At 29.4% G+C, this 26,441-nt stretch overlaps 1 protein-coding gene across 8 annotated transcripts in view; it reads right to left on the reverse strand.

The window, feature by feature from the left end:
- LOC118442541 (receptor expression-enhancing protein 4) overlaps positions 1-26,441 on the reverse strand; it is a 29,643-nt gene that overhangs the window by 2,787 nt on the left and 415 nt on the right. Inside the window, exons 1-7 of one of the 8 annotated variants that reach the window (XM_035868270.2) lie at positions 8,873-9,402; positions 8,289-8,775; positions 8,075-8,154; positions 6,794-7,028; positions 1,146-1,263; positions 478-625; positions 65-224 (exon numbers count right to left, since the gene is read on the reverse strand). In XM_035868270.2, coding sequence (XP_035724163.2) covers positions 65-224; positions 478-625; positions 1,146-1,263; positions 6,794-7,028; positions 8,075-8,154; positions 8,289-8,603 — 1,056 coding nt within the window. In that variant the 5' untranslated portion in view covers positions 8,604-8,775; positions 8,873-9,402. Of the gene's footprint in view, positions 1-64; positions 225-477; positions 626-1,145; positions 1,264-6,793; positions 7,029-8,074; positions 8,155-8,288; positions 8,776-8,872; positions 9,443-10,353; positions 10,512-26,043 lie in introns of those variants that run through there. The other 7 variants (XM_035868279.2, XM_085663777.1, XM_085663776.1 and 4 more) reach the window with 7 other exon arrangements.

A 26,441-nucleotide genomic window follows, 5' to 3' on the forward strand; every position in this document is an offset into this window, starting at 1 on the left:
TATTTCCAATATTTTCCTAATATAGATTTAATATTTTTTCGAGGATTACTCTTGGAGTACCAACCTCAGGTGTTTTTTTTGTTGTCGAACGAGGCTTCACACGTGTCCTGGCTCCAACACTCGATGTTCTAACTAATGCGTCACCTTGGGATGCTGCTCGATGAGATTGCAATGCTTCGCCGCTACTGTATCCGCTGGATATATCGTCGGAGGATCTGATATTACTGTAATATTGTGAATAATAATAAAAAAAAAAAAAAAAAAAAAAAAAAAAGAAGAAAAGAAGAAAACACTAACAAAACTCATCATCGATAAAAATCATGATTCATAGTCATTGTCGATTAACGATCCTTTCTAAAAGTATATTTTGGTATTATTATATTTTTCGTGGATCGAAGGACGAATGTCTTTGCGAAAAAAATTTCTTATAAAAAAAAAATAAACTTCGATGATTAAAAATATTATATATTTACGTACGTTAAACTAGTTATTGGTTCTCTAGGCCTTGGCTGGATCATATCGACGTCTACTTCAGAAAAGTACATTTCTACTCTATTGGTGCTGGATTGTGTCCTTCGTGGACTGTATCCTCTTCTCCCTACATGCTCTCTTCGACGAGGTTCCACTAAGAGTTTATTGATTACATTAAATAAATAACCAAAATTACAGGTATTTGAGAAGAAATCACTTTCCAAAAAGACACGAGTAAAAAGGCAAAAAAAGAAAAAAAAAAAAAGTAAATATTTACATGCGCTGTGTAGTTGACTCAGAATCGTGCAAATATTTTTTTTATTAAATTTTCTTGTGACCAATCGTGATATATTTGTTTAAACATTATGAATGGTAATACATGTGACCATGTAATAAAAATGACCACACTGGGATTAAACATGTTTTCAAAATCTAATATATATATAGAATACGTGATTATTTAAATAGTACTTCACAATTATTAGTTTTGTTCTTATTGTTCAATGCAAACAAAACATAATAACAAATAAATAAATAAAAAAAAAAAATATATATATATATACATATATGTATATAGTAAATGTGAATTTAAAGAGGTCAGGTCAGGTCAAAAGAGTGACTAAAATGATTGTCAACGTGTATTAAGAAATAGTTATATAAAATATAAAAACCACCTTCCATGTCAGTCTCGTCTCGCGATTCAGGCAAGCTTCTATTTTCGACATCCTTTCCACCAGTCAGATCGCTTAAACTATAGCTTTTCCTCAATTGTTGAACCAATCCACCGCCCCCCTGAAAAAACATAATCTCTGTATTAGAAAAAAATCATTACGAATTTAATGTCAATCGACTTTTTTTTCTCTCTTGAATTTTTGTTTTGATTGAAATTGTAATGATTAAGGAGAAAAAAAAGAGAAAGAAAGAAAGTGAGAGAAAGAGATGAAGAAAAAGAAATTGAGAGAGAGAGAGAGAGAGAGAGAGAGAGAGGAAAGAAAAAAGGCAAAAAAAAAATAATAAAATCTTACCAACCAAGAAAGGATGTTAATGTGTTATCTGGGCCGTCACCAGTGCGAAGGTAGTAAATGTCCAATGTTTATTTTTTATTTTTTTATTTCTGTCTGAGGGGTGAGTGGCGTTAAAAAAATTCTTCTCTTGTTTGTATTTCTCTTTCTTTTTTTTTTTTTTTTTTTTTCTTCAGCGCTCGCTGAAAAGCTCGGATGCGTCCACGTGACGATAACTTTCAAGCGATTACATATTATAATAACATCTTGATGTTAAACGCTTACGATATTTGAACAGTTACAATATGAAAAAATTTTTTTTTTCTTTAATTATATATTTATTATTATTATTATTATTATTATTATTATTATTATTATTAGTATTATTATTATTATTAATCTTATTAATCGTCAGCCAGCCTTTAATGTATATTAATGCCTTAGCGAATAATTGCAAAACATTCAATCGTTTCAAAAGTCTATTTTATTAATTTAAAATTATAAGATAAAGAAGAAGGATAGAGAGAGAGAGAGAGATAGAAATAGCACGCGTATATGTGTATGTGCGAGAGAGAGAGAGAGAGAGAGAAAGAGAGTGTGATAAAGGAATGGAAGAGCGAGTAAAAGAACGTTATTAGCAAAATGTTTTTTATTTGGGAGAAAAAAAAAAGAAGAGGAAAGAAGAATCCTTATAATATTTTTATAGAGAATCTTTGGAAACGCATATCAAAAAAGTCTTACACGCTATAAATATTATGATTCTTTAAACATACGTATACACGAAGTACAAAAAAAAAAGAATATAAATAAAAAGAGAAAACAAATAAAATAGTGATGTAATAGAATAGTGATGTATAATATTGTTACAACCAAAAGAAAATTTACGAATAAATTATCAATTCAATCGATACTTTCATTAAAAAAAAAAAAAAAAAAAAAAAAATTAAAAAAGATAAGAAGGAAGAATGATATTATTCACAGCTTATATAATTCGTTCTAATTTCTATAATATATATATATATATATATTATTCATTATATTTCGAACGGGAGAAAAAATCGTAAAATCTCTTTGTGCACATTGTAAAAAACAGATTAATCAAATTCTCTGACTCAAAAATCTTTGTTTATATTCATGTCTATGAATAATAAATTGGTAACTCTCGTAATTACTTAATTGCAAGTTAGATAACAGATTAGATTAATAAGATTAGTGTTAAAGAGCGTAACGTAACAATGACATGATCACGCTCTTTATTCAACTAATCTTTTATATATATATATATATATATGTATATATGTATGTATGTATGTATGTATGTATGTATGTTTGTGTACATGTATATCTCTTATTATTTTTTCTTACAACGATATATCACTTGGGCGTATTTTTATTTTAATCACATCAAATGCATCCACACGCATACACACAAAGGCACACACGTATTCGCAGTCTTCAACTCTGTTTTCTTTTTTTATTTTTTTTTCTTATTTTTTTTTTTTTCCCTAAAGCTCTCTGGATAACGATACAGTTTTTTTTTGTGCTTTCTCTTGCTTTTTTTTTTCTTTTTTATTTTTTTTAAAATTTTTTTATTTATTTATTATTTTTTTTTTTGTTTTAAGGATTTTCGCACACGCAAAAACATGGTAGATATAAAAATTATGTGTAATAGGAAAAGAAAGGCAATAATAATTAAGAAAGAAAAAGATTGACATATACATAGCGCATAAGTTCCACACAATATATAAGATTCCCATATGGAAGAAAGAATAATAATAATAATAATAATAGTAATACATAAGAAAAAAAAAAGAAAGAAAAAAAAAAAAGAAAGAAAAAAAAAAGCAATACATGACGTCACGCGACAGACATTTTAATTTCGTCGATTGTCTTCGTTCTTGAGTATTAATTAATTTTTAATAACGATTCAATTATATTCTGAATAATAAAACATGCGGAATTTAAAATCATACAGACAGACGTTATAAAAATCGTTATAATGTTGTTTTCTTTATCTTGGTTTTATTAATTTTTTTAATCTATCCGATCGACTTCCAGTCTTATTGTGCTTTTCTTTGACTTCGCATTTTCTAATATCTTACGATTAATTGTTAAGATGCATCGCTGATTATTCATCATCATTCTTTAATAATACCTTACCAGAAAAATTTTTATCAGAAATTATAAATTAATTATAATTATGAAATCAATCAGATAGATGTCTTATAAAAATTTGGTTTTATTGTCAAACGTTGGATGACATTGATCCTTACCAAATTTTTTTTTTTATTGTCTTTCGTTGACATCGCATTTTATAAATATCATGTAATTAATAATTAAGATGCGTCCTTGATTATACGTTATCGTTCTTTAATATATATATGTGAGAGAAATTTTAATCGTAAATTAATTATAATTTGAAATCAATCAGGTTAATGTTATATATACATATATATAAACATTTGTAACTTTGGCTTTTGACCTGATCGACTTCCGTTTTTATTGTCTATCATTAACATTACATTCATTCTGTAATATTATCGGAACATTCGTGCGTTGTTGAAAAATTCGTTCTCTCAAGTCGAGTTAACAATGAAACTTTTAAAATCAATCAGGGTAGATATTATAAAAAAAAAAAAAAAAAAAAAAAAAAAAAAAGTAAATGCCGAGTATCAATCTGAGTTACTATCTGATCGATTTACAATTTTATGGATTGCCATTACATTCTGTAATATCTAAATTGTGATAATTAATTTATGAATGAAACTATTATCTCTATAAATCTTCAAAATCGATTTCAAATCGATCAGATAGTTATTTTAAAAAATTGTTCTAACCCCGATACCTTATTAATTTATTTCTTTTCTTTTTTTTTTTTTTGATTGTCTTTCATCGACAATTTACATTTGTAATATCACGTAAAAAATTGTTCTCGACATTCGAGATAATATTTTCTTTGTATATCTTTAACAAAATAGAATTTTAAGAACGATCGGATAGATATTATTTATATATACATACATACATACATATATATATATATATATATATGTATATATATATAAAAAATAAAATTAATGATGAGCCTTCAATCTTAGTTTCTATATCCGATCGATTTTCAATTTTATCGTCTTACGTTGATATACTTGTTCACGTTAATAACAATCGCAGGGTGAAATTATATATATCATTAATTCGTTATCTTGTTATAAATTTACAATAGAAATTTTATGTCAAAAAAAAATCGAAAAAATCAATTAGATTCCTCGATTAATCTTAATGGTTTAATAGCTAATTGAATGAAAGTTATTTCCTTCTTTTCTTTATTTTATTTATTTATTTATTTTTTTTTTCCTAAATCATCATTCCAAACAAACTCTATTCCATAAGTGTACTCATTGAAGAGATTTTTTTCGAAAACTTTTCAATTTGCGGCGAATGATCAAGTTCTTATAAGTGAAATTAAGAGAGAAAAAGAAAAGAAGAAGAAGAAAAAAATAAAATAAAATAAAATAAAAGAAAAGAGAATAAAAGCAAAATCAAAGTTTACTAACAAGAGTTTATCAAATCGTTGTCGTCGCTAAATTCAGGTTCATAAATCGTTTTCGTAGTAATTTTACATGATCTTGATTTTTGTCGTCGTGTTATTTCGACATGTTCCTTTCCGGTTTTCTTCATTCTGATTGGCCTTCCTTCGGGTTCCTTGAAAGTTTCCTCAACGATTAAATTTTCCTGAACCTCTTCGTACACTTCCTCCTCCTGTTCGAGTTCCTCCTCTCCACTGCTCAAAGAGTTTTCAAATTCCTCGTTGAGAATCTTCGCTACTGTTAAACGATTGATCTTAGGAAGTTGTATTTTCTTTGTAGTCGATACTACTTTATCATCTTTCGTCAGGCTCATGGTGTCCTTTTTATTCCGTGCTCGGAGCGTCATCGATGGTGCTTTGTTGGGGTTGGCTGAGCTAAAAATCGCCGGGTCTGATTGTCTTGGTTCGATCTCAATCAATGAACTTGATATTATGCTCGGAAGGTTCTGTCCTTGTAGTCAACGTTTTTATAATTTTTATTTTGTATCATGTTGGATTTTTTTTTTTTTTTAATATATATATATTAAAAAAATATATATATATTAATATATATATTTTTTTTGTATACGAGATATGTAGTTTATTTTTAAATTATTATTATTATTATTATTATTATTATTATTATTATTATTATTATTATTATTATTATTATTGTTTTTAGGAAGCAGCATTTTTGTTAAACAGCACCGATGCTCGACGATAGTTAAAGGCGATTTGTAATGTATATAATAAATCGTATAGTAGGATATGATGATTATTGTAGTTGTTGTTGTTGTCGTTGTTGTTTGTTGGTTGGTGACGTTTATAATTTGATTTTTTTTTTTTTTTTTTTTTTTTAAAGTTAAATGGTGACGGCGATGGTGGGAATAAGGCGTTGCAGCGTGCGAAGGGAAGCGGGCGAGTAAAACGAAAACAGAAAATCAAGAACAAACACAATGTGATTAGCGATGATAAGGATTTTGGCGAGGAGATTCGGTTCGTCCGTTTTTAGGAAACGTCTTTACGCTTAATCATTGTCGATATTTTGATATAAGATGAATCATTTTCATCATTCGATTTCGTTTTAAATAAAATTTATCAAAAGTTCTCATTTTGAATGCTCGATTATAAAAGAATTTTTTATCGAATTAATCAAAATAAGAAAAAGAAAAAAAAAAAAAAAAAATATTCCATAACAAGTTAAAAAAGAAAGTGTAAATCATCATTTAATTTTGTTTTGAATAAAATTCATCGAACAAAAATTTCAATTTTTGATAAAAAGATGGATCACAAGAAACAGTGGGAAAATATATGAATGATCAATACCACAAGGTCAATAGTGTAATACATTCATGTTCTTTTGAGAAATTTATCAAAAATTTCAATCTTTCGAGTTATAAAAAAAAAAAAAAAAAAAAAAAAAAAAGTATCACAAGAGGACGACAAATGAGATCAATATCTCAAGGTGAATCGTGTGATTCTAATTTTATTTCTAATAATTTATCAATAATTGAAATTTTTCTATCAAAGACGTAAATAATTATAATTGATTCACCCCGTGAACGAACGCAACAATATATAAACAACGTACAAACAATGTAAATGAATCATTGATAAATGATAAGCTAATTTTGGAGATCGGCACAGAAGCTCCTCTCCTCGCATGTCTAACGTCTAAGAAAAAGAAGAAAGAAAGGAAAAAAAAAAAAAAAAAAAAATCCAATATTATTACAACAATCCCTTCCTTTTGGCTTACCTTGATAGCGGTTTGCATGAGCACAGTAGTTGCATAGTTTACACCTCTGGTGCCAAGATGGAGGACAGCTTTGTATCCCTGTTCTGTAGCACGTGCAAGGGCCTCATCGATTTCAGCTTCTCGACGGGTCAATGCAGGATGAACGAAACGTCGATACAGTATACTCGAGCCCTTAGTTGCAGGGCTCAATAGCCAAAGCACCAAAATAATCTTGATCTCATAATAAAACGGGAACCTATATGATAAATCAATTAATTAATATTTCCATCCACATTGTCAAAGGATATAATCTCGTATCTAAACATTATTATATTAAATTAGAAATATTATTTCTTTTCTTTCTTCCTTTCTTTCCTTTTCTTTTTTTTTTTTTAACATCACGATTTATTTTTCAATTTTCCTTTCCTCCCACCTCACCTCCCTACCCACCTACTCACCACAAGTCTTTTCACTTTTCAATTAACCACGTACGCGAAGTTAACTTGTTGAACTATCAGGAAAAAAAAAGAAAAAAGAAAAAAAAAAGAGAAAGAAAGGAAAAGGAACAAATGTTTATTAACACAAAAGTGGTAAAAAGGAAAATAATCTTGGGTTATTATATTTTTACAAGACGCGGAGGAAAAAAACTAAACGGAGAGAAAGTCACACGAGTGGAAAAAAAAGAGGGGGTAGGGAGAAAGAGGGAGAGGGAGAGAGAGAGAGAGAGCAAAGTGCAAAACGTTTATAAAACCAGACGCCAGAATAGACGCGGGTTTTAGCTTCCTTTTTGCTTGTAATTCGAGCATGAAGAGAGATCTGGCATGAGAAGGAGAGAAAGACTAAGGGAGAGAGAGAGAAAGAAAGAGAGAGAGAGAGAACACAAATAGAAAAACAAAGAAAGTAAAAGAGTAAAAGGAATAGATAGAGAGAGAAAGAGAGAGAGAGAAAGAGAGATAGAGAGAGGAGGGCTGAATCCTCAGAAGTGCATGTAAGCCAATATCTATCTCGTCCGAAATTAGACTTTCGAAATTCCCTGGTGTATACCAAGTGTATGGACCACGCGGTCTGTCTCGGTTTATTGGCCTCGTTGACGCGATCCTGTGGCGCCTTCAGAAATTCGACGATATCGAATTCGTTCTATACAAAATAATTCTCCCAGACGGGCTCTGTTATTTTCCTCATGGTCTTTCCAATCCTGCCATCCCTCCTTCCTTTTCACCCTTACATTCACTCCGTAATTCATCGAAAAATTTCTCTCTTTAGAAATATGATAGCTACTTGATGCGTGTGTGTGTGTCTTACCAAAAACTGAAGAAAACGTCCGTGAATGTCTCAGCACAAGTAAAAAGAGCGAATACGATCCAGTACATCATCCATTTGACCTAAAAAAAAATGCCGAACATCAAGACAATTTTTAACAAAACAGAAAAAAAAAAAATGAAAAAAAGAAAGAAATTCTTGAACGATCTGATCTGATCAAGACGATGATTAAATGATAGTTTAGAATAATACTTACATATTCCTTAACATTTTGCGTTCTTACTGCTTTGTAGGAGGCATAGGCCGGATATAAAGTACCAAAGACTAATCTGAAAATTGGATACAAAAGTATGTAAGTTAAGGATTTCGGTAAAACAATGGCAAGGAAAACTGCCAATATCCCCAAATTGCTCAAAGTCATTCGAACAGGAAGCCTATCAACGAAACGCTGTGCCCAGTTCATCAAATGTATTATCTTTCTACGGAGTGCTATGATTTGAAGATCTTCATCGATATTATTATCGATCCTTTTCGTTCTTGTTATCAACAAGTGTTTGTTTTCGATCTCCATTTTTTTATTACTATTTATTTTTTTTTTAAATTATGACATATATCTCTATTTTTTTATATCTTTCTTTCTTTGTCTCTCTCTCTCTCTTTCTCTGTCTCTCGTGTGATGAAAAAATTGTCGTTCTCCACGATAGAAACTTCCAAATCGTCGGTCGATCAGCCGATTCGATGAACTGTAATAGAAAGAAAAAAAAAAAAATAAAATAAATTACTAATCAAATGAAACAACAAGAAATTAATTATCATAAATTAAAGATATAAGATGCTTACGAAGTAAAGAAGACGTTTACAAAGTTTAAAAAGAGCTTGTTCGTTTTATCGTCGAAATATAAGCATAGAATAGACAACACGTATATATATATATCAACAATTCTTCAAGAATTGTATATAACACGAGATGATGATTACATAGTGTAATCGATGATTAAAAGAGGAGGAAGAAGAAATTTCTCTCTCCCTCTCTTTTTTTAATTTTTTATTCCCCTATAGTACACACTAGTAACTTTCATGATAACGTTACTTTTCGACGTCACTTTTTTCTTTCCTCTTTTTTTTTCTTTTGTTCTTTTTTTCTTCATGAAATATATATAATCCCCATAGATATGCCAATAAATTAAAATATTATATGATAATCGTTAGATCGATCATCATTCGATCGGATGTTAAGTATTGTGCCAGTAAGCGAGCAAGCACGCTGGACTATGTTAACGCGGATGCCTCCAGTCAAAGACTAAACGCGTAACCCGTGATCTGGCAGGCCTTGCTACGTACAACACTACTAACACACGACACACTGGCCAAATGAAGATCGGCAGGAGGTGAAGGAGGAGCAGGAGGAGATGGTGAAGGAGGTGAAGGAGAAGAGGAGAGGCTCGCGCGAATGCCCCGCGTAGAACTCTATTTTCGCGCTTTAAACGCGTTGTCACGCTTACCATGAACAAATAGAAGAACGACAAGAGAATGAAACTCTCATCGGAGAGAGAATTGGTCAGCTGATCTTAAATGACCCTGGAGGAAGTAACCAATTTAACGACTGTTAATTCAAACAATTTCTTATTGTTCGTCTTTTCACTCAACGCTTGTTAAATAATAATAGCAACAACAATAATAATAATAATAATAATAATGATAATAATAATAATGTGTATATTGGTAAGAGATGTGGAAGTTATAAATAAGAGTTTTAATTATGTAGGGTGACTGATTTATATCTATGCCTGAAATATATTTCTTGTTTGTAAAAATTTATTAATTCCTTTGAAGCACAATGATGATAACGAAATTGTTTTTAATGCCTGAAAGTCTTATTATACGTCTTCTTACTGAAGACTTGTTATAACAATAGCAAAATAATGATGATGATGTCTACACATATATCAGTAAAAAGTGTGATCAATTTATATACTTCAATTTGAAATATATTTTTCGTTTGTAAAAAGATTGATGAACTCCTTTCAAGAATAAAGATAATGGAAAAGAATTATGTCCAATGTCTAAAATATCGTCTTTTTTCCTTCATCCTTTTATCTTTTAATCAAATCAAAAATACTAACTCTAAATGATTGACTTTCGTAATGATTTAATTTAAGGACAAATATAATACAAAATCGTTTCTAATGCCTATCTTTTTCTTTCTTTCATTTATTTATTTATTATTTTTTCTTTTTTTTTTTTTTTTTTCGGGGTAGAACAAAATCAACAGTACATACTTGAAATGATTAAAATTATCGAATGTAATTGAAATGACTCACCCTGTATGTTTCGAATAATTTAATGATTATTCTTGATGAATTTTGATAATTTGGAAAATTATATAAAAAATAATAACAAAAGAAATAATAACAAAATAATGGAAAGATTATAATTTGACGTGTATTCTGAACTGTCGTTGACGATTATATACTGCTATCGAATAAACGATGGACTACTACGACGACCTATAAAACTACGAACGATTACGCAGGTAATTCGATGATCGTTACCAATGTCGGTGCAATTACATAATCGACCGTCCTCAATGCTGCTCTCTTTCTCTCTCTAGCTATCTTTCTTTTTCTATCTCTAGCTCTCTTTATTCGAACGATGATTTGCACACGAACATGACACCAAGTTATTCGATACGTTTCTTCTTTTTTCTTTCTTTTTTTTTTTCTTTTTTTTTGTATATATATATAATTTTTACATTTATATAAAAAGTGCAAAATGTTAAACCAATCGAACGACGCATTTGTATATTCGCGAAATATAATTGAAAATGATTTACGTAAGCTCGACACGTTAGCTCGAATCGTTTTAATTTTCTTATATAACGCAAAAAAGAAAAAGTTATAGATATTATTTATATTAATATAATTGTACTATAATGTACTATGTATGTGTGTGTGTGTAATGTTATAGGTAAAAAGTAAATGTTATCAGACGATGTATAATATGCAAATAATTTTTATGCACTTTGGTAAATTGATGCACTGGAAAAATGCAACTGTATTTTTTTTTGTTTAAATGGAAACCTATATTATCGATTGCATCAGTTTGATGCATAGATGATCATGGAATAATGATATTAGCTTTCGTTAGAAACTTTCAGTCAGTATTAGATAAACACGAACATTCGACGTAAGTACATAACATTTTCTCCATTTAAACTACTTCTTTTAGAAAAGACATACACGTACACGGAAAAGACGAACAAAGTCGTACAATGAAATAGTATGTGTGTGTGTGTGTATTATGTAGCCAAGGTCAAGATCATTGCAGTTCATTTCTACATAGTTAGAATTCCAACGAGGCTGATTAACAGTTAACTCAGGCATCGGATGTTTTTCAAATGTAGTTACTAATTTATTTTCATTTTTTTTTTTATTTCGAGATTAAAAAAAAAAAAAAAAAAGAAAAAAAAAAGAAGAAAAAAAAATTTAATTGTACTTTAATTATATTAGATTCGGATTCATAAACAAATCAGATTTCTTTAGATATTAATTAATCACATAAATGTCAAGTAATTTTTTTTTCTCCTTTTTTTTTTTTTTTTTAATTTCATTTGTTCAATGACTGGATGTATTATATAATTATACTATAGTATATAATTATATTAATAATATTAGTAATAACACTACTTATACCGATGTTATACTGATAATATATTTTTTTTTTCTTTATCATATGAATAATAAATAATAATTATTATTTATCGATATAAGATATAATTTGAAAACATATAAATCCGATGACAATCGAATGACTTTGGCTTAAAACGGTGTATCAATTAATAATGAAAGACCTCTTTAAATTCTACGCAGAGACGCCTTTCATACGTTAATTGGAGTAACTAGCAATATGTGGAGTGTTTTGTACGAAACAATGATGGCATTATGACAGGAATAGAATGTGTTCGTTGTTGTTCTTCTTTTTTTTTTTTGCTTCCTTTCTTTTTGTATTGTTTTTTTCCATACGATAAACGTCATTTCTTTATTATACCAAATACGTAGGAGTCCATTGTTCCTCTTCCTCTTACTATTTTGAAACGATCCTTCTTTTTTATCTTCCTCTTTTTTCCTTTTTTTCTTTCTTTTCTTGTGCGAAGGCTCCTCAACGAGTTACCAGTTACCAAGACGCCGTTATCTCTAAGTGGATTTATATCTTTGGATGATCTACATCCGTCAGGGGGTCGTTTATATTTTAAGAACAATCTTTCTCACGTGTGCGGATCCTTAGCGGCCGACCCACATTCCTTTTTTCCTTATTTCGAACACGATCTTTCGTTTTCACATTTCTCCTTTTCTTCTTTCTTTCGTTCTCTTTTTTTCTTTCTTTCTTTTTTTTTTAACTTAATTATATATAATAAAATGAATGTAAGCGTTCGCGTATAATGTAGGTCAATTCGTACGAAATGAATTTATATATATATATATATATATATATATATATATATATATAAATAAAATATATGATATTTAAAAAAAAAATATATATATGTATATGTATAAATGTTATAATGCTCTTCCGAGAAAAAATATGATCGCGAATATCTAGTTCATTTTGAATCATTTTCATTTTTTTCAGACTTTAATAAAAAAAAAAAAAAAAAATGGCTGGCAGCAATTTGCACGAATCAATCGGCAGCCATTTTGAAAAAAAGAAAAAAGAAAAAAATATCACGCGAACTAATAACATTTTTCGACGGGAATGAGGTGCCTAGAGATTTGCAAGAATATAAAATTCTCATTAAAAAAAAAAAAAAAAAAAAAAAAAAAAAAAATGCACTTGTATTTTTCTGATGCATCGTTGCATTTACGAATAAAATGAAATAATAGAAGAAAAATTAGACATTAGCATATGCATTCCCTGCCAATTTTTCTCTACGAACATTTTCTTCTTTTATCTTTTATCAAATTCAAGATATAATTCGTTCTAATTGCTCAACGTATCCGGCATGGTATAATATAAAAATAAAAATGCGAGTAGAGTAAATCATTTCTTTCGAAAGAAATGAATTTACATACAAATATATTAATTAATAAACTATACCAACAAACATATATATATATATATATATATTTGTGTATAAATCATATAATAAAAATAAAAAAATAAATAAATTTTATATTTTTTTTTTTTTTAAGATTTAAGAGTTTGGACTCGATCTAACTATAAGATAAATGCAAGTAGAAATTTATGCGCGAAAAAGTGCATATTATAATTTTGTATAAATGATGGTTTCTCTAACGTTGACCTGAAGGTAGTCAACCGTTGAGAATGTCGTTTATCTAGTTCACTGATGAGCCAACCAACCAACCAACCAACCAACCTCCGACGAAATTGTCGTAATGAGGACACGTTTGTGATATTTTCAGATGGGGACGAGGTGCATCAACCTGCTCCTTGACGAGACTACTATAGAACCATTAAATCGAATGAAAATAAAATGATAGTCTAAAATTAACAACAATTTTATATCGCTTGCATTTTGTTTTTCATTAAAAATATGTGATTACCAATGTAAGGGTTTACACGTTCAGATTAGTAATTTCGATGAGTAAGATTTGATTCTATTATCAAATAATTTTTTGCTTCTTTCTTCTTCTTTTTTTTTTTTTTTGTTTCACGTTAAGCATATGTATACATAATTTAACTTCGATTTTATTGAAACACCACTTGTATACTTGTAATCTCTTTTGTTTCTTTTTTTTTTTTTATCAATACATACATTTTGAATTTTTATTTGTATTTAAAATAAAATAAATAAATAAATAAATAAAAAAGAAAAAGAAGGCAAAAGAATACGTATAATATTCTAATATTTCTTATTTAATTTAATACACTAATTTTATTGTATTTATTAAAACATTCAAAGAGTTTTTTCTCTTTTAAGAATCTAAGACTTATTATCAATTTTATATAAGTATATATTATTTAAATATTTCTTTTTGACTCATTGTATAGCTTAAAATTGCAATGAGGCTATAAAGTAAATGCATACACACATACACACACACACATATATATATATACATATATATATATATGTGAATAATAAATAACTTACCGATGAGACAGCCAACTAATTGTCCTTCGAAATGATTATTACAAGCGCGACCGATTTAAAATAAAATTCAACATTTCTTCTTCCGCATTGTGTTATACACATTGTAACAGCGGATGAATCTAAGTTAAAAATAAATATAACTCAAAATGATGCAGAATAGTTATTATATTTATTTTCATATAAAAAAATTCTTACAAAGTTCTTCGATAAAAGTTCAAATACTTTTCTCCCCTCTCTCTCTCACGAAAAGAAAAAAAAAAAAAAAAAAAAAAAAAAAACAACGAAAGATAGAAAGAAAAAAAGACAAAGAAAACAAATGTAGAGCGTATACCATTTTTATTGTACTAAAACATTTAATCATAATTTTATTAACCCTCTATAACTTTGTGTAATAACTTTTAAATCACATAATTATATATTTTTATATGTATATATATATATATTTTTTTTTTTTAAAGTTTGATTTCATTTTATCATTAAAAGATTAATTGTCGTTTAATATTCGATGTTATAAATGTTTTTTTTTCCATTCTTTTCTTTTGCTTTTACAATATCAATTGTATTATCAAATTATTTATTCATAAAAATAATAATAATAATAATTATTATAATAATAACATTATATATACTATATTGGAACAAAAATTATACTATACTGTAATATTATCATTATCACATTTTATAAAATTAAATTTTTGTTATATTTAATATAAAACATTCAATGTTCCTTTTTTCTTCTTTTTTAAATACATATAATCTTTAAAAAGTTATTCAATTTCAAAAGTCATTTGAACACACACTTATAATATACTATATTATTTATATAGTATAATTTTTTTATAACACAAAATCTTTTCTATAGTATAGTATAATTTTTGTGCAAACACGAACACCAAAAAGAAAAAAAAAAAAAAAAAAAAAAGAAAAGAAAAGAAAAGATAGAAAGAAATTAAGTCATAGAGGGTTAAATACGATTCGTTCGTTGATAAGACAAAAAAGATAGATAGTCATACAGGATCCTTTTTATCAGGATTTCGGCACGATCTTCAAAGGAGCTGGAAGAAAAACGACGGATACTGAGTTGACAACAGTAACTCGTTTGAAGACCGGCAAATGAAAATTACGAGAGACCTGAGTCGGTGTTGGTAACTCCACCGGTGTAGTATTTTTTGGTGGTAAGAAACACGTCATCTTGAGAATTTTGATAAAAATTTTCAACAAAGATATTTTAAACAACTTTAAAAAGATTAATAGAATACAAATGATATCGTGCAAATATCGCCTATGACGTAGAAAAATATTATTTGAATATAAATATAAATCTAAGTAAAAACTGTCCTGTAAATCTGATAATTTAGCAATTAAATTCTATTAATCCATAAGAGAGTAGAAATAGTACGATAAATTGGATCAGGTCAAAAAGAAGGAAAGAAAGAAAGAAAGAAAAAAAGTCGTAATAATTTATCAAGAGCTTCAATTCGACGGACAATTTTCCGACAACAATTTAATAACGAGTTGCTGGGTTCTCTGAGCTCCTTTTTTTGTGCTTAGCAACACGACATGGAAACCTTGCCGCTGCTAGTGCTACTGGTGGTGATGCTGAGTTGCTGTTGTTGCTACTCGTTTAACCCTCGATACATGTACGTACGTGCAAACGTATGTAATAATAGTAATGGTAGTAGTAGTAGTAATAGCAATAGTAGTAGTAGTAGTAACAGCAGCAGTAGTATTAGCACTTTCTCTCGCGACCTAATTGCAGTGCAATGTTACCGATCGATTTTTCATTCGTATTTTCTCCAAGTGAGTTTCCACCGAATGAGTTTAATTTCCCCCATAAATTTTCCCCGATAGGAGATCTCTATAGGAATTTCTCTTTATTCAGAGTTTTCTTTGGTTGAACGACCGACCGGTTAAGCGAATACACCGAATCAAACGTTATTTCTTCGAATTAACAGGACAAAGAACGAGACTTTGGCCTGTTTTTTTTTGTTTTCTTTTCTTTTAACCTTTTCTATTCCCTCTTGTTTTTCCCTTCACTCTTCTCCACCCCCGTCCTTTATTTTATCCTTTTTATTTCTTTCTTCTTTTTCGTCTCCTTCTTCTTTTTCTTCTTCCACTGCAGTACAACAAGCCGTTGTCTCCGTCTTCGATTGCAATGACACAACTACGAAATATCCCCTTATCTCGTTTTCCTTTCTTACTCGTTTCGTAACGTCAGGGGTAAAACAACATTGACGAGGATCTATGGCCGAGCAAAAGCAATCGCAACCGACGACGACAATCCAAGCGTATCAATTGAACTTGTCCTCGTAAGAGTCCCAACAACTACAATGAATTTATTTATGTATGTTTGTATATTCGAAACTGAAGAAGGAATGTGTACGTGTGTATATGTGTGCGTGTGTCTACTACTGTGCGTGCCTTTTATCCTCGACTCTTGGACTCTTTTACCTTCCCCCTCTTCTTTCTCCTCCTCCTTTTATTCATCCGCCTTATATTGTTTTTTTTTCTTTTTTTTCCTCTTTTTTTTTTATTAATAATTTTTTGTCCTTTTATTTATTTATTTTCTTTAAATGTAAATCACGACCACGCCGTTCTCGAAGAAGATGGTTATGCGGATCTGCTGTTTCACTCTCGAGGACATAATACGTTTTGTTATTTTAATTTATTGCTTACTTTATATTCTCGAATCGATCACACGTCGACAGTCAACGAGGATGTTTTGTTATTTGTTGTTTCGCTATAATCGATGTTATTTTTTAATTACAAATTTTATCCTGGTGAAGCTCTTACTTTCTTTTTTCTTGTTTTTTTTTTTCCCCTTTATCCAATAAACTCAATTTCCTTTTTTAGAGATTATTTTATATGAAATTCTGGAAGGACTCTTGACAGTCACGAGGATATTATTACTTGTTGGTATACGATCAAAGTGATATTCCTTTTTCATTCGAATGTTATTCGCTCACAATTTTTTTTTCTCTCTTTTTTTTTGTTTACTTCTGCTCCTTCTCTCTCATAATCTCAATTTTCTTTCCACAGTGATTTATTTTATGTAAAGTTCACAAATAACAGATCAATATAGTCACAATGTGATATAATCATTGGGATCGTCAAAACGATATTATTTTCACTTCGAACTTGTCAATCTTTTATTTTTTCTTTTTTTTTTTTTTTCTTTCGAACGAAATCGAAATTCTTGCGGATTATTAGAATATAAGCATTCGACGATAGTCACAAGGATAGTCACTCGACCAACAAAGTGATTTTCTTTTCACTATGACGTTATCGAACTATGAAGTTCTTTTTATTTATTTATTTTTTCTTGTTCTCTAACGAACTTAATCTCCTTCCTGCAGATTATTCGAATCACTATTGTTTCTCGATCTCGTAAAGGATTCGATAAAAAGTAAAAAAAGAAAAAAGAAAAAAACAAAAAAAAAAACAATCCAAAGAAATCGTTTTCAGATTAAATCTCGAAAACAATACAACACCATGGGATTGTTGAATCCTGGCTTTGCTGTTGAGTCTCTTTTGTAAAAAAGAAAAACAAAGGAAAAAGAAAACAAGAGGAAGAAGTGATTCACCACTCGAAATCGATCCGATCCAATCCGATCCTGTACCTTATACGTATATGTATAATCAAATCGAGAAAATTGCCCTGGGTAACTTCGTTCTAAAGCTTACGCTAGCGTCGCGACGCCTCAACTGGAAGCTGGCCACTTCTGTGCCGGGATTTATATTTAAACGGTTAAAGAGAGGTGCGTCGTCGAGAGACGTACGAAAACGATGACGCCTCACGATCGGCTCGTCCTATGCATGACTGTTTCGGCTGTTGACGACGCCATCAGTATCAGCATCAGCATCAGCATCAGTATCAGCATCAGCATCAACATCAGCATCAGCATTAGCAACAGAACCAGAAAAAGGAGAAGGAGGAGGAGACTAGGAAAAAAAAAATCGTACGAGAAGATGATATGTGGAATGCGAACTGCAAGGAACGCTGAACCAAAACAATTCATTTGTTGGCTTTCCAACGAGAAATTCTCAATTGAAGATATATATATATATATATATATTAAGAAATCAATCCAAGTGAGTCATTCGAATGACTTTTAAAACAAAAATATCGCGAGACAAAGGTTCACTTTTGTCGCGATATCATTGTATAATTTCACGTTTGTTTTTTTTCCATTGGATTTTTTCTTTTTTTTCTTTTGCTACGTATTTTTTATTTATTTATTTTTTTTTATCTTATATATATATATATATATTTTTTTTTTTGCATCATAACGTAACATTACGAAATTACAGTATGACATAATTATACCATACTAATATTATTATACAAGTATAATAAATATACTAATAACCATATTAATAATTTATTACATACTATATTATATTAATTCTTTTGATATTCATTATATTTTTAATATAATGAATATATTGTTAATGTTAAAGGTTACCCAGAGGTTAAAGTCTAAGAAAGGATGTTGCCGATTATAAATAGTACAGGTCATTACTACTTGATAAGAGTAAAAAGGAAATATCTATATATCATCGATATCGTAGAAAGAACATTCCTCTGACGTAGTTAGAATAAATAAGAAAAATTTTTAAGTTTTCTTTATATACATGGAGATATTTATTTTTGGTACAGGCTCGAATCTCTCGTGTTCATCGCATGTTCTTCGTCTCTTTCTCTTCTCTATCCTTCTCTTATTTTCTCTCTCTCTTTCTCTCCCTCCCTCTCTCTGTATCTTTCTCTCTTTCTATCTTTCCTTTTCCTTCTATACAAAAATCTCCTCCCACGTTTCATGCACCCCACTGAGAAAGGTCAGAATCCGAATTCCGCGTGGGTGGTCGACGATTCGTCGGCAAAGATATTTTACTGGTCTCTTTAATAGCATGGATTTCCCAATGCTTCACACCTCCAAACGAATTGCTATGTTTCGACCTCGCTTATGTATATGTGTATTGAGCACCTATATCAAAGTACGTCTTTTCTATATATCATGTACGTAATAGTCAATTTAAGCATCGAATTGCATGCCAAAATTGCGTGAAAAAAGAAATAAATAAATAAAGAAAGAAAAAAAAAAATAGAGAAAATGAGAAAATAAAAAAAAAAAAAATAATAATAATACGAAGAAGAAGAAAAAGGAGGAGAACGACAATAATAAGAAACTTAAATCTCAATAATAAGACAATTTTTGTTCATATTTATAGAAAAATTGAATAACGTAAAAGTTATGGTATATAAGAATCCTTTCCCCAGAAATTTTCGCAAAGGGTCGAAGCGTAAAAGTTATCATTCTCTTATGAACTCTGAGGGTGACCTTGCCTCTATACACTTTTTTTCTTCGTTATTCAACACGAACAAAAAAACTCAAAGAAACGAGACGTTATCCCTTACCATAGTACGTTGGCATGTCTCCAGGGGAAAGAAAAATATTGGCAGGAAAAACCCCGACAAGAAAATGGCGTAATTACGTACATAGGTAGGTAGGATGGTACGAAAGAAAGAGTGTAAATCAGAAATCCACAATACTGAGTTTAGTCGATAGGTGAAGAGGTCCTTCGAGATAAAGAATATATTGAGAAGAATGGTAGTTAGAAATGGGGTGAGTAGAAACATATATCTATATATATATATAAATATATATATAGAGGGGTTGCTTGGAGTACCTTATGTTTCTGTAATCTTATATACTTATGTATTAAGTTATATATATATATATATATATATATATATATATATACCTAACTATATTTAATACGTTTAGTTCTTAAATATATTGAAATAAAGCATTTTTTGAAATTTTTAATGATATAGAATATCTTTCATATTTTATTATTCATAATAGTTTATATAAACGAATGTATCTATATAAAATTACATAAATTATTTTTATTATTTGAAATTATAATACATAACACATAATCGATCGTATAATTATTATATAATTATATAATAAATGTTATAATAAATTTACAATCGATTATATATTAAGTATTAACATTATATACGTCTATGTAACAATTTTTATTTAAAAAGAAATGAAATACTGCAATTTATTCTTTCGAGTTAAGGGGCAGGTTAAAATTGTTAAAAGACAATAGCGCGAGAAAAATGGGATATGAATGAAGTAAGCGAGAGGGGGTAACAAAGGAAAGGAAAAAAGAAAAAAAAAATCAAGAAAAGAAAAAGAGAAAAATAAAAAGGAAAAAAGTTGAAAAGAAAAGGAGAAAATAATAATAATAATAATAATAATAATAATAATAATAATAATAATAATAATAATAATAATAAATTAGAAAAACGAACGTGCTCCGAGAGAGCAGCATCGTAATTAGCGTGCGGCATTTTTAATTATTCTAATGAGGATTATGACGTCATGAGGTCGAGAATCCCAAGTACACAGGTGTATAATCCCTCCTCCTCCTCCTCCTCCTATTCCACCCAACAAACTTCCACCCCAACCTGCGATTTCTCTCTCTCACTCTCTCTCCTCTATTTTTGCGCTCATTACTCGCCCTTTCGAACACTCTCGCTACGCTACACCGAATAGATTTTCCTTCGGTCGGAGACACGAAGAGGGATAAGCTCGAAGAAACGAACCGGGAGAAAAAATCGTGCGACATTTATATAAAAAAAAAAAAAAAAAAAAAAAAAATAAAGAAAGAAAAATAAAAAAAGAGAAAAGAAAAAAAAAGAAGAAAAATAAAAGGGGGAAAAAAGAAAGAAAGAAAAAAAAAGAACAAAGACAAACAAAAAATAGAACGTACAATTTATTGATCATATCGTTTTAATACTGTCGATACTTTTCCTTTTTTCTATTGAAATTTTATTTTACAATTCGATTATTAATTATCTATATAACGTCACGTAATACGTATGAAAATCCAAAATTACATATTTATATATAAATATGTATATATATATATTTCTTTTCATTTATTTATTTATGTGTATACTATATATTATTATTATTATTATTATTATTATTATTATTATTATTATTATTATTATTATTATTATTATTATTATTATTATTATGTGTACACACATATTATATATATTTACGCATGTATATACGTAACTTTATACATATTGAAAATATGTATACATGTATGAAATATGTGTGAGAGAAAGATAGGAACAACAATTAATACGATATATCTTTTGCACAGCTGCGGAAAATATCGATTTCATTCCGATGTTAAGGACCGGACCATTTCGCCTTTGTGAGTGTAAAATAGAAAAGGGTGTCACACGGAGAATGTCCTTGTCCGGTATATCAGGAGATTCCATGGCACCCTCCTGTTGCCAACCGAGCATCGATCCAACAGGGTCGCATTACTTCGCTCTAACCCAAGAAACATCTCCCCTTATTTTCATCCCCTTTCTTCATATTCTCTATTTGGTACCTCGTCGTCACATTTTATGTTCCTGGCTTATTTCCAACTTAACGAATTTTTATAGAGTGCGCGAACCCTTTTATTAACAAAACAAAAAAGAAAAAAAAAAGAAAGAAAAAATGAGAGAGAGAGAGAGAGAGAGAGAGAGAGAGAGAGAGAGAGAGAGAGAGAGAGAGAGAGATAAAAAGAGAAAAATATATGAAAAATAAATTGGTTTTTAAAATGACAATTATTTTTTTTTTTTTTTTTTTTTTTTTTTTTTTTTTTTTTTTCCATTTATTGTGAATTCTATGAAGCAATTTCTTTTTTTTCCCTCCCTCTTCTCTTCTTTTTTGTATATTTTACATCCTTGAATGACAGATGACGCGACAACGGTTTTTAATTAAATCTTTTTAACTAAATTTTTCGAACCCGTGTCTAGCAAAAAAAAAAAAAAAAAAAAAAAAAAAAGAAATAAATTATATAAAATTATATGAAGGGAAATTAAATTATAACTTTTTTTTTTTTTTTTTTTTTTTTTTTTTTTTTTTTTTTTTTTTAAATATTAATATGTTTTTGCACTTGTACTTGTATGTTACTTATACCTATTTTTTTTTTCTTATTTCAATTTCACGATGATAATAAATGAAGAAAGTTTAAGCTCTCTCTTTTTTTTTTTTTTGTTTAGTCGGAAAAAAAAACGATTATTTCTTTTTCACACTACGAAAAGAAATTATATACGTGATAACGCTACGATTCTATACGTTACTATCGGCCGCGTGTCAAGGACTTTAAGGAAGAATACATTCGAGAGTTACTTACGCGGTCTTCTCTTACGTAAATACTTCTATCGGGTAACAAAAATAAAATAGAGAGAGTGACGTCACTGAGAATCGAAGAATACGCCAGGATTTCTATGTACGAGAGATCGTTCTATAAAACTAGGCAACCATCCAAAAACAAATTATCTTAGTCGAAAAATTGATCTTTATTTTCGACAAAATCATTTTTATGAGAAAAGAGATGCGAGAGAAAACGAGAAATAGAGATAGAGATAGAAAGAGAAGGAGAGAGAGAGAGAGAGAGAGAGAAAATTCTTTTTTTCTTATTTACATTTGTCCTTGTATTTTAACGTCCTTGTAAATTATCGTTTTGTATCAAGAAATATAAATCAAGATCCGTATGTATTATTCGTTTTGTTATTATTAGAATGACACGATATCAAATGAAAAAGTCATATCATTTGTTTTTTTTTTTTCATAGATATTTTTTTTGAAAGCCTGCAACCTGACGCAACCCTAACGCAAACCTGACGCAATCCTGATATAATTTGTATTCCAAAAAAAAAAAAAAAAAAAATATTAAAAACTTTTGATACGAAATAACGATTAAGATTGATACCATACAATCAGATAATAGAGTTCAAAAATATAGATTATCTAACCTAATGATTTCAAAGTTACGTGGCGTTAAAAAAAAAAAAAAACAAAAAAAAAAACAAAAAAAAAACAAAACAAAACAAAGTAAAAAAACAGTTTCAAATCGAAACTATAAATAACCTAAAGGACCTTTGAAATGTGATAAATACTTTTTATCGTTGTCAATATTGTAACACGAAGATCTTCAAAAGAAACCAAACAATGTTATCATATAAAAAAAGAAAAAAAGAAAAAAAAAAAACAATTAATTTAACCAAAAATCGTCCGTTTTATTTGTAAAACTTTCAAAATTTTCTTAATTGATCAATTAATTTTCTTTTTTTTTTTTTCACGTCATGTTATCACAGAAGGAACTCTAAATTGTGGATCTTCGGGGGGGAAAGAAAAAAAAAGCAAAAAAAAAAAAACAAAGAAAGAAGAGAAAAAAATACTAAAAAAAAAAACATTATATAATTCGAAATTCGAAAGTTGAGAAGAATCCAAGATATTTAAAAAAAAAAATATATATATAAATAAAAAAAAATAAATTTGACAAACCAATATACACTATTATACGTTGTATAATCATATATACGTAGTATATATATATATATATATAACATATATACATACACGTGTGTATACATACTTATATATTAATATACAACGACACGTTTGCCTCGTGCCCGATCTTGGATCCGCGTTTCTCGCCTTGTTCCAATTCGATCGTCAAGTGCAACACTGATCGTGAGTCAGAGGGACTTGTCCGATGGAAAAAAAAAAAAAAAAAAAAAAAAAAGAAAAAGAAAGAAAAAAAAATACCTTACAGTCGCTATACCTTTAGACGCTATACCTGTAAAGGGTCCTATGTGTTTACATATGTACGTGTATACATATATGCGTGAGAAACAAAAAGGGAAGGGAACGAGACAGACAGTGAGAAAGAGAAAGAGAAAAGAAGAGAGAGAGAGAGAGAAATAGAAAAATAAAAAGGAAAAAAAAAGAAAAGGATAAGAAATCTTAAACGAGAAACGGTGGTTATCGTGTGTATGTGTTGTGTGTGTAGAGAGAGGGTACAAAGAAAACGTGCTTACAATTAGAGTAGGATGGAAGAGAACGCGCTGGCTTAGCAGAGTGCAATGACCCAAACACCACAGTGACTCGGAGGCGTGACGTAGCGATCAGCTGGTGCACCGAAGACCGTGCGAGAAAGAGAGACAAACCAGACAAACAGAGAGAAAGAGTAGAGAGAAAGAGAAAGAGAGAGGGGAGAGTTAAAAGAGCGTGAGCAAGCGCCTTCTAACGTTAAATTAGAAATCAAAACGTGACTTGAGTAACGTAGAAAGAGAGAGAGAAAGAGAGAGAGACCATTTTTCCATTTTTATTATTATTTCTTTTTTTTTTCTATATACATACACCAGATCAATACTTACGTATGTGTATGTATTATATGTATCTATATATGTGTGTACATAGTATATGTACATTTGGTGTATACGGTATATGTGTATATATATATATGTGCTCAATCGAGTATATATTCCCTGATCGAAGAGTATTGAGTGAGTAAGAGAGAGAAGAAGCGATATATATCGCAGAAACGTTCAGTTTCGCCTCGATCATCGATAAGACCCCCCCAACACGTCACGATCAGCTGACGATGACAGATTGGGAGTCACGTGACGAGCTCGCTCCGGTCATTTTTAAATCGCCAATGGAATAGGGCCGCGAATTTCTCTCCTACTCCTCTCTTCGTTTTCGATTAGTTTTTATGGTCTCACTTAGTTGTACGTGACGAAATTGGTGTCGCCTTATCGAGAAATATATACATATATAATATAATTTGATGATTTTTAAATTTGTTTTCTTTTCCGATAGAATTTTTTTTTTTTGAAGATTATATATATGTATAAATCCTTATGTGTGTGTATATGTGTAACAACATTGGATGGAAAAGAGACTAGTCGAAAGGCAGAGTTATTACCATTTAAGGAAATGACCATGGAGAAGCCATTTAATGGTTACTGCGATTTAAGAATCTACCTTTTACTTCGATCGAAGAATTAAATCGCTTTCTTACTGGATTTCACAAATTTCACTACAGTGTATGTATATATTTTTCTCGAATTACAAGACATCGATGAAACATTTTGTATATATATATAGACGTATGTAGTATCTCAAACTCATCGAACCGTTTCGATTCGCACAAAACCAAATCGAATTTCACTGTTTTTCTCTTCGTTTATTTATTCATTTTTTTTTTTATTTCTTTTTATATTTTTCATATTTATTTATTTTTTCTTTCTTCCTCTATAGAAATTTAATTTCGAAACGTTTTATAATTTTCCATAGGTTGAAATTCAATTCTTTTTTTTCTTTTTTCTTTTTGTTTATATTTAAAATGAATTTTGAAGGAAAAAAATTAATCGAGATTTTCTTTTTCGTAATCGATCGATTAATTTAATTCGAATTGTCTTTTTTTTTTGTTAACTTTTCCACCATTTTTAATAGTCGGTACTAATCGATTTAAAAAGAAAAAAAGGAAGAACGTAAATAAAAATAAAAATAAAAATAAAAATAAAATGAAATGAACTAAAAAAACGAAATAAAAAAAAAAAATAGTTACCAGAAACATACGCGAGGTGTCGTAACATTCATCTATATCCGCAACGACGCAGTCCAGGGGTTTGAGGATTTTAAAGGTTAGGTTAGATACGTTAACGTAATAATACTAACAAACGGATTCAACGACCTTTCTTTCTTTCTTACTAGCTTACTGCGTTCGAATCTAATATATGCGTCATGAATAACAAAGAGGATTGACACCGTTAGACATTCTAACGGTAATATATGAATATTCAAATAGATAATATATATCGACTCTAACGATCAAGCTCTCTTAGTGACGTAAGCAATTTCTTTTTATTTTTTATATATATATATATTTCATTTTATTTTATATATCTTATTTTATTTTATTTTTTTTCCTCCCAATGTTTCCCTTGAGAATGATAAAGAGGAGAATAAAATTTCAACGAATAATTACAACGAAATAAAATGATGGATGGACTTACCTTTCTCTTATTGATATATATTTCTTCGGAGATCAGAAAAATACTGATGTCGTTGTATCTTCTTTCGTCCAATCGAAGTTCGCCAAAGGAGAATTTCTTTTTCGAAGGGAGCTCTAACGAGGAGAAACACCGATTCATCATCGATTTATAACGTTTGAGTAATTCGTTGACAATCGACGAGCGTTATCACAAATGCATCGTTTCAAAGGGCACGCACGCATGCAGAGTAGGAACACACGCGATGCACGCACGCACACGAACAAAAGACTTTTGTGGTCACTTTCATGTGACCGTCATTTTTCATCCTTTGTGTCGTATCTTTCATGATCATAGATGGAAGGAAATTATAAGAGACAGAGAAAGAAATAAAGAAAGATAGGAAATTTGATCGAAAGATT

This window comes from Vespa mandarinia, chromosome 24 (assembly GCF_050613455.1).
Source record: "Vespa mandarinia isolate Hongniang chromosome 24, ASM5061345v1, whole genome shotgun sequence".
NCBI classification, from domain to species: Eukaryota; Metazoa; Arthropoda; class Insecta; order Hymenoptera; family Vespidae; genus Vespa; species Vespa mandarinia.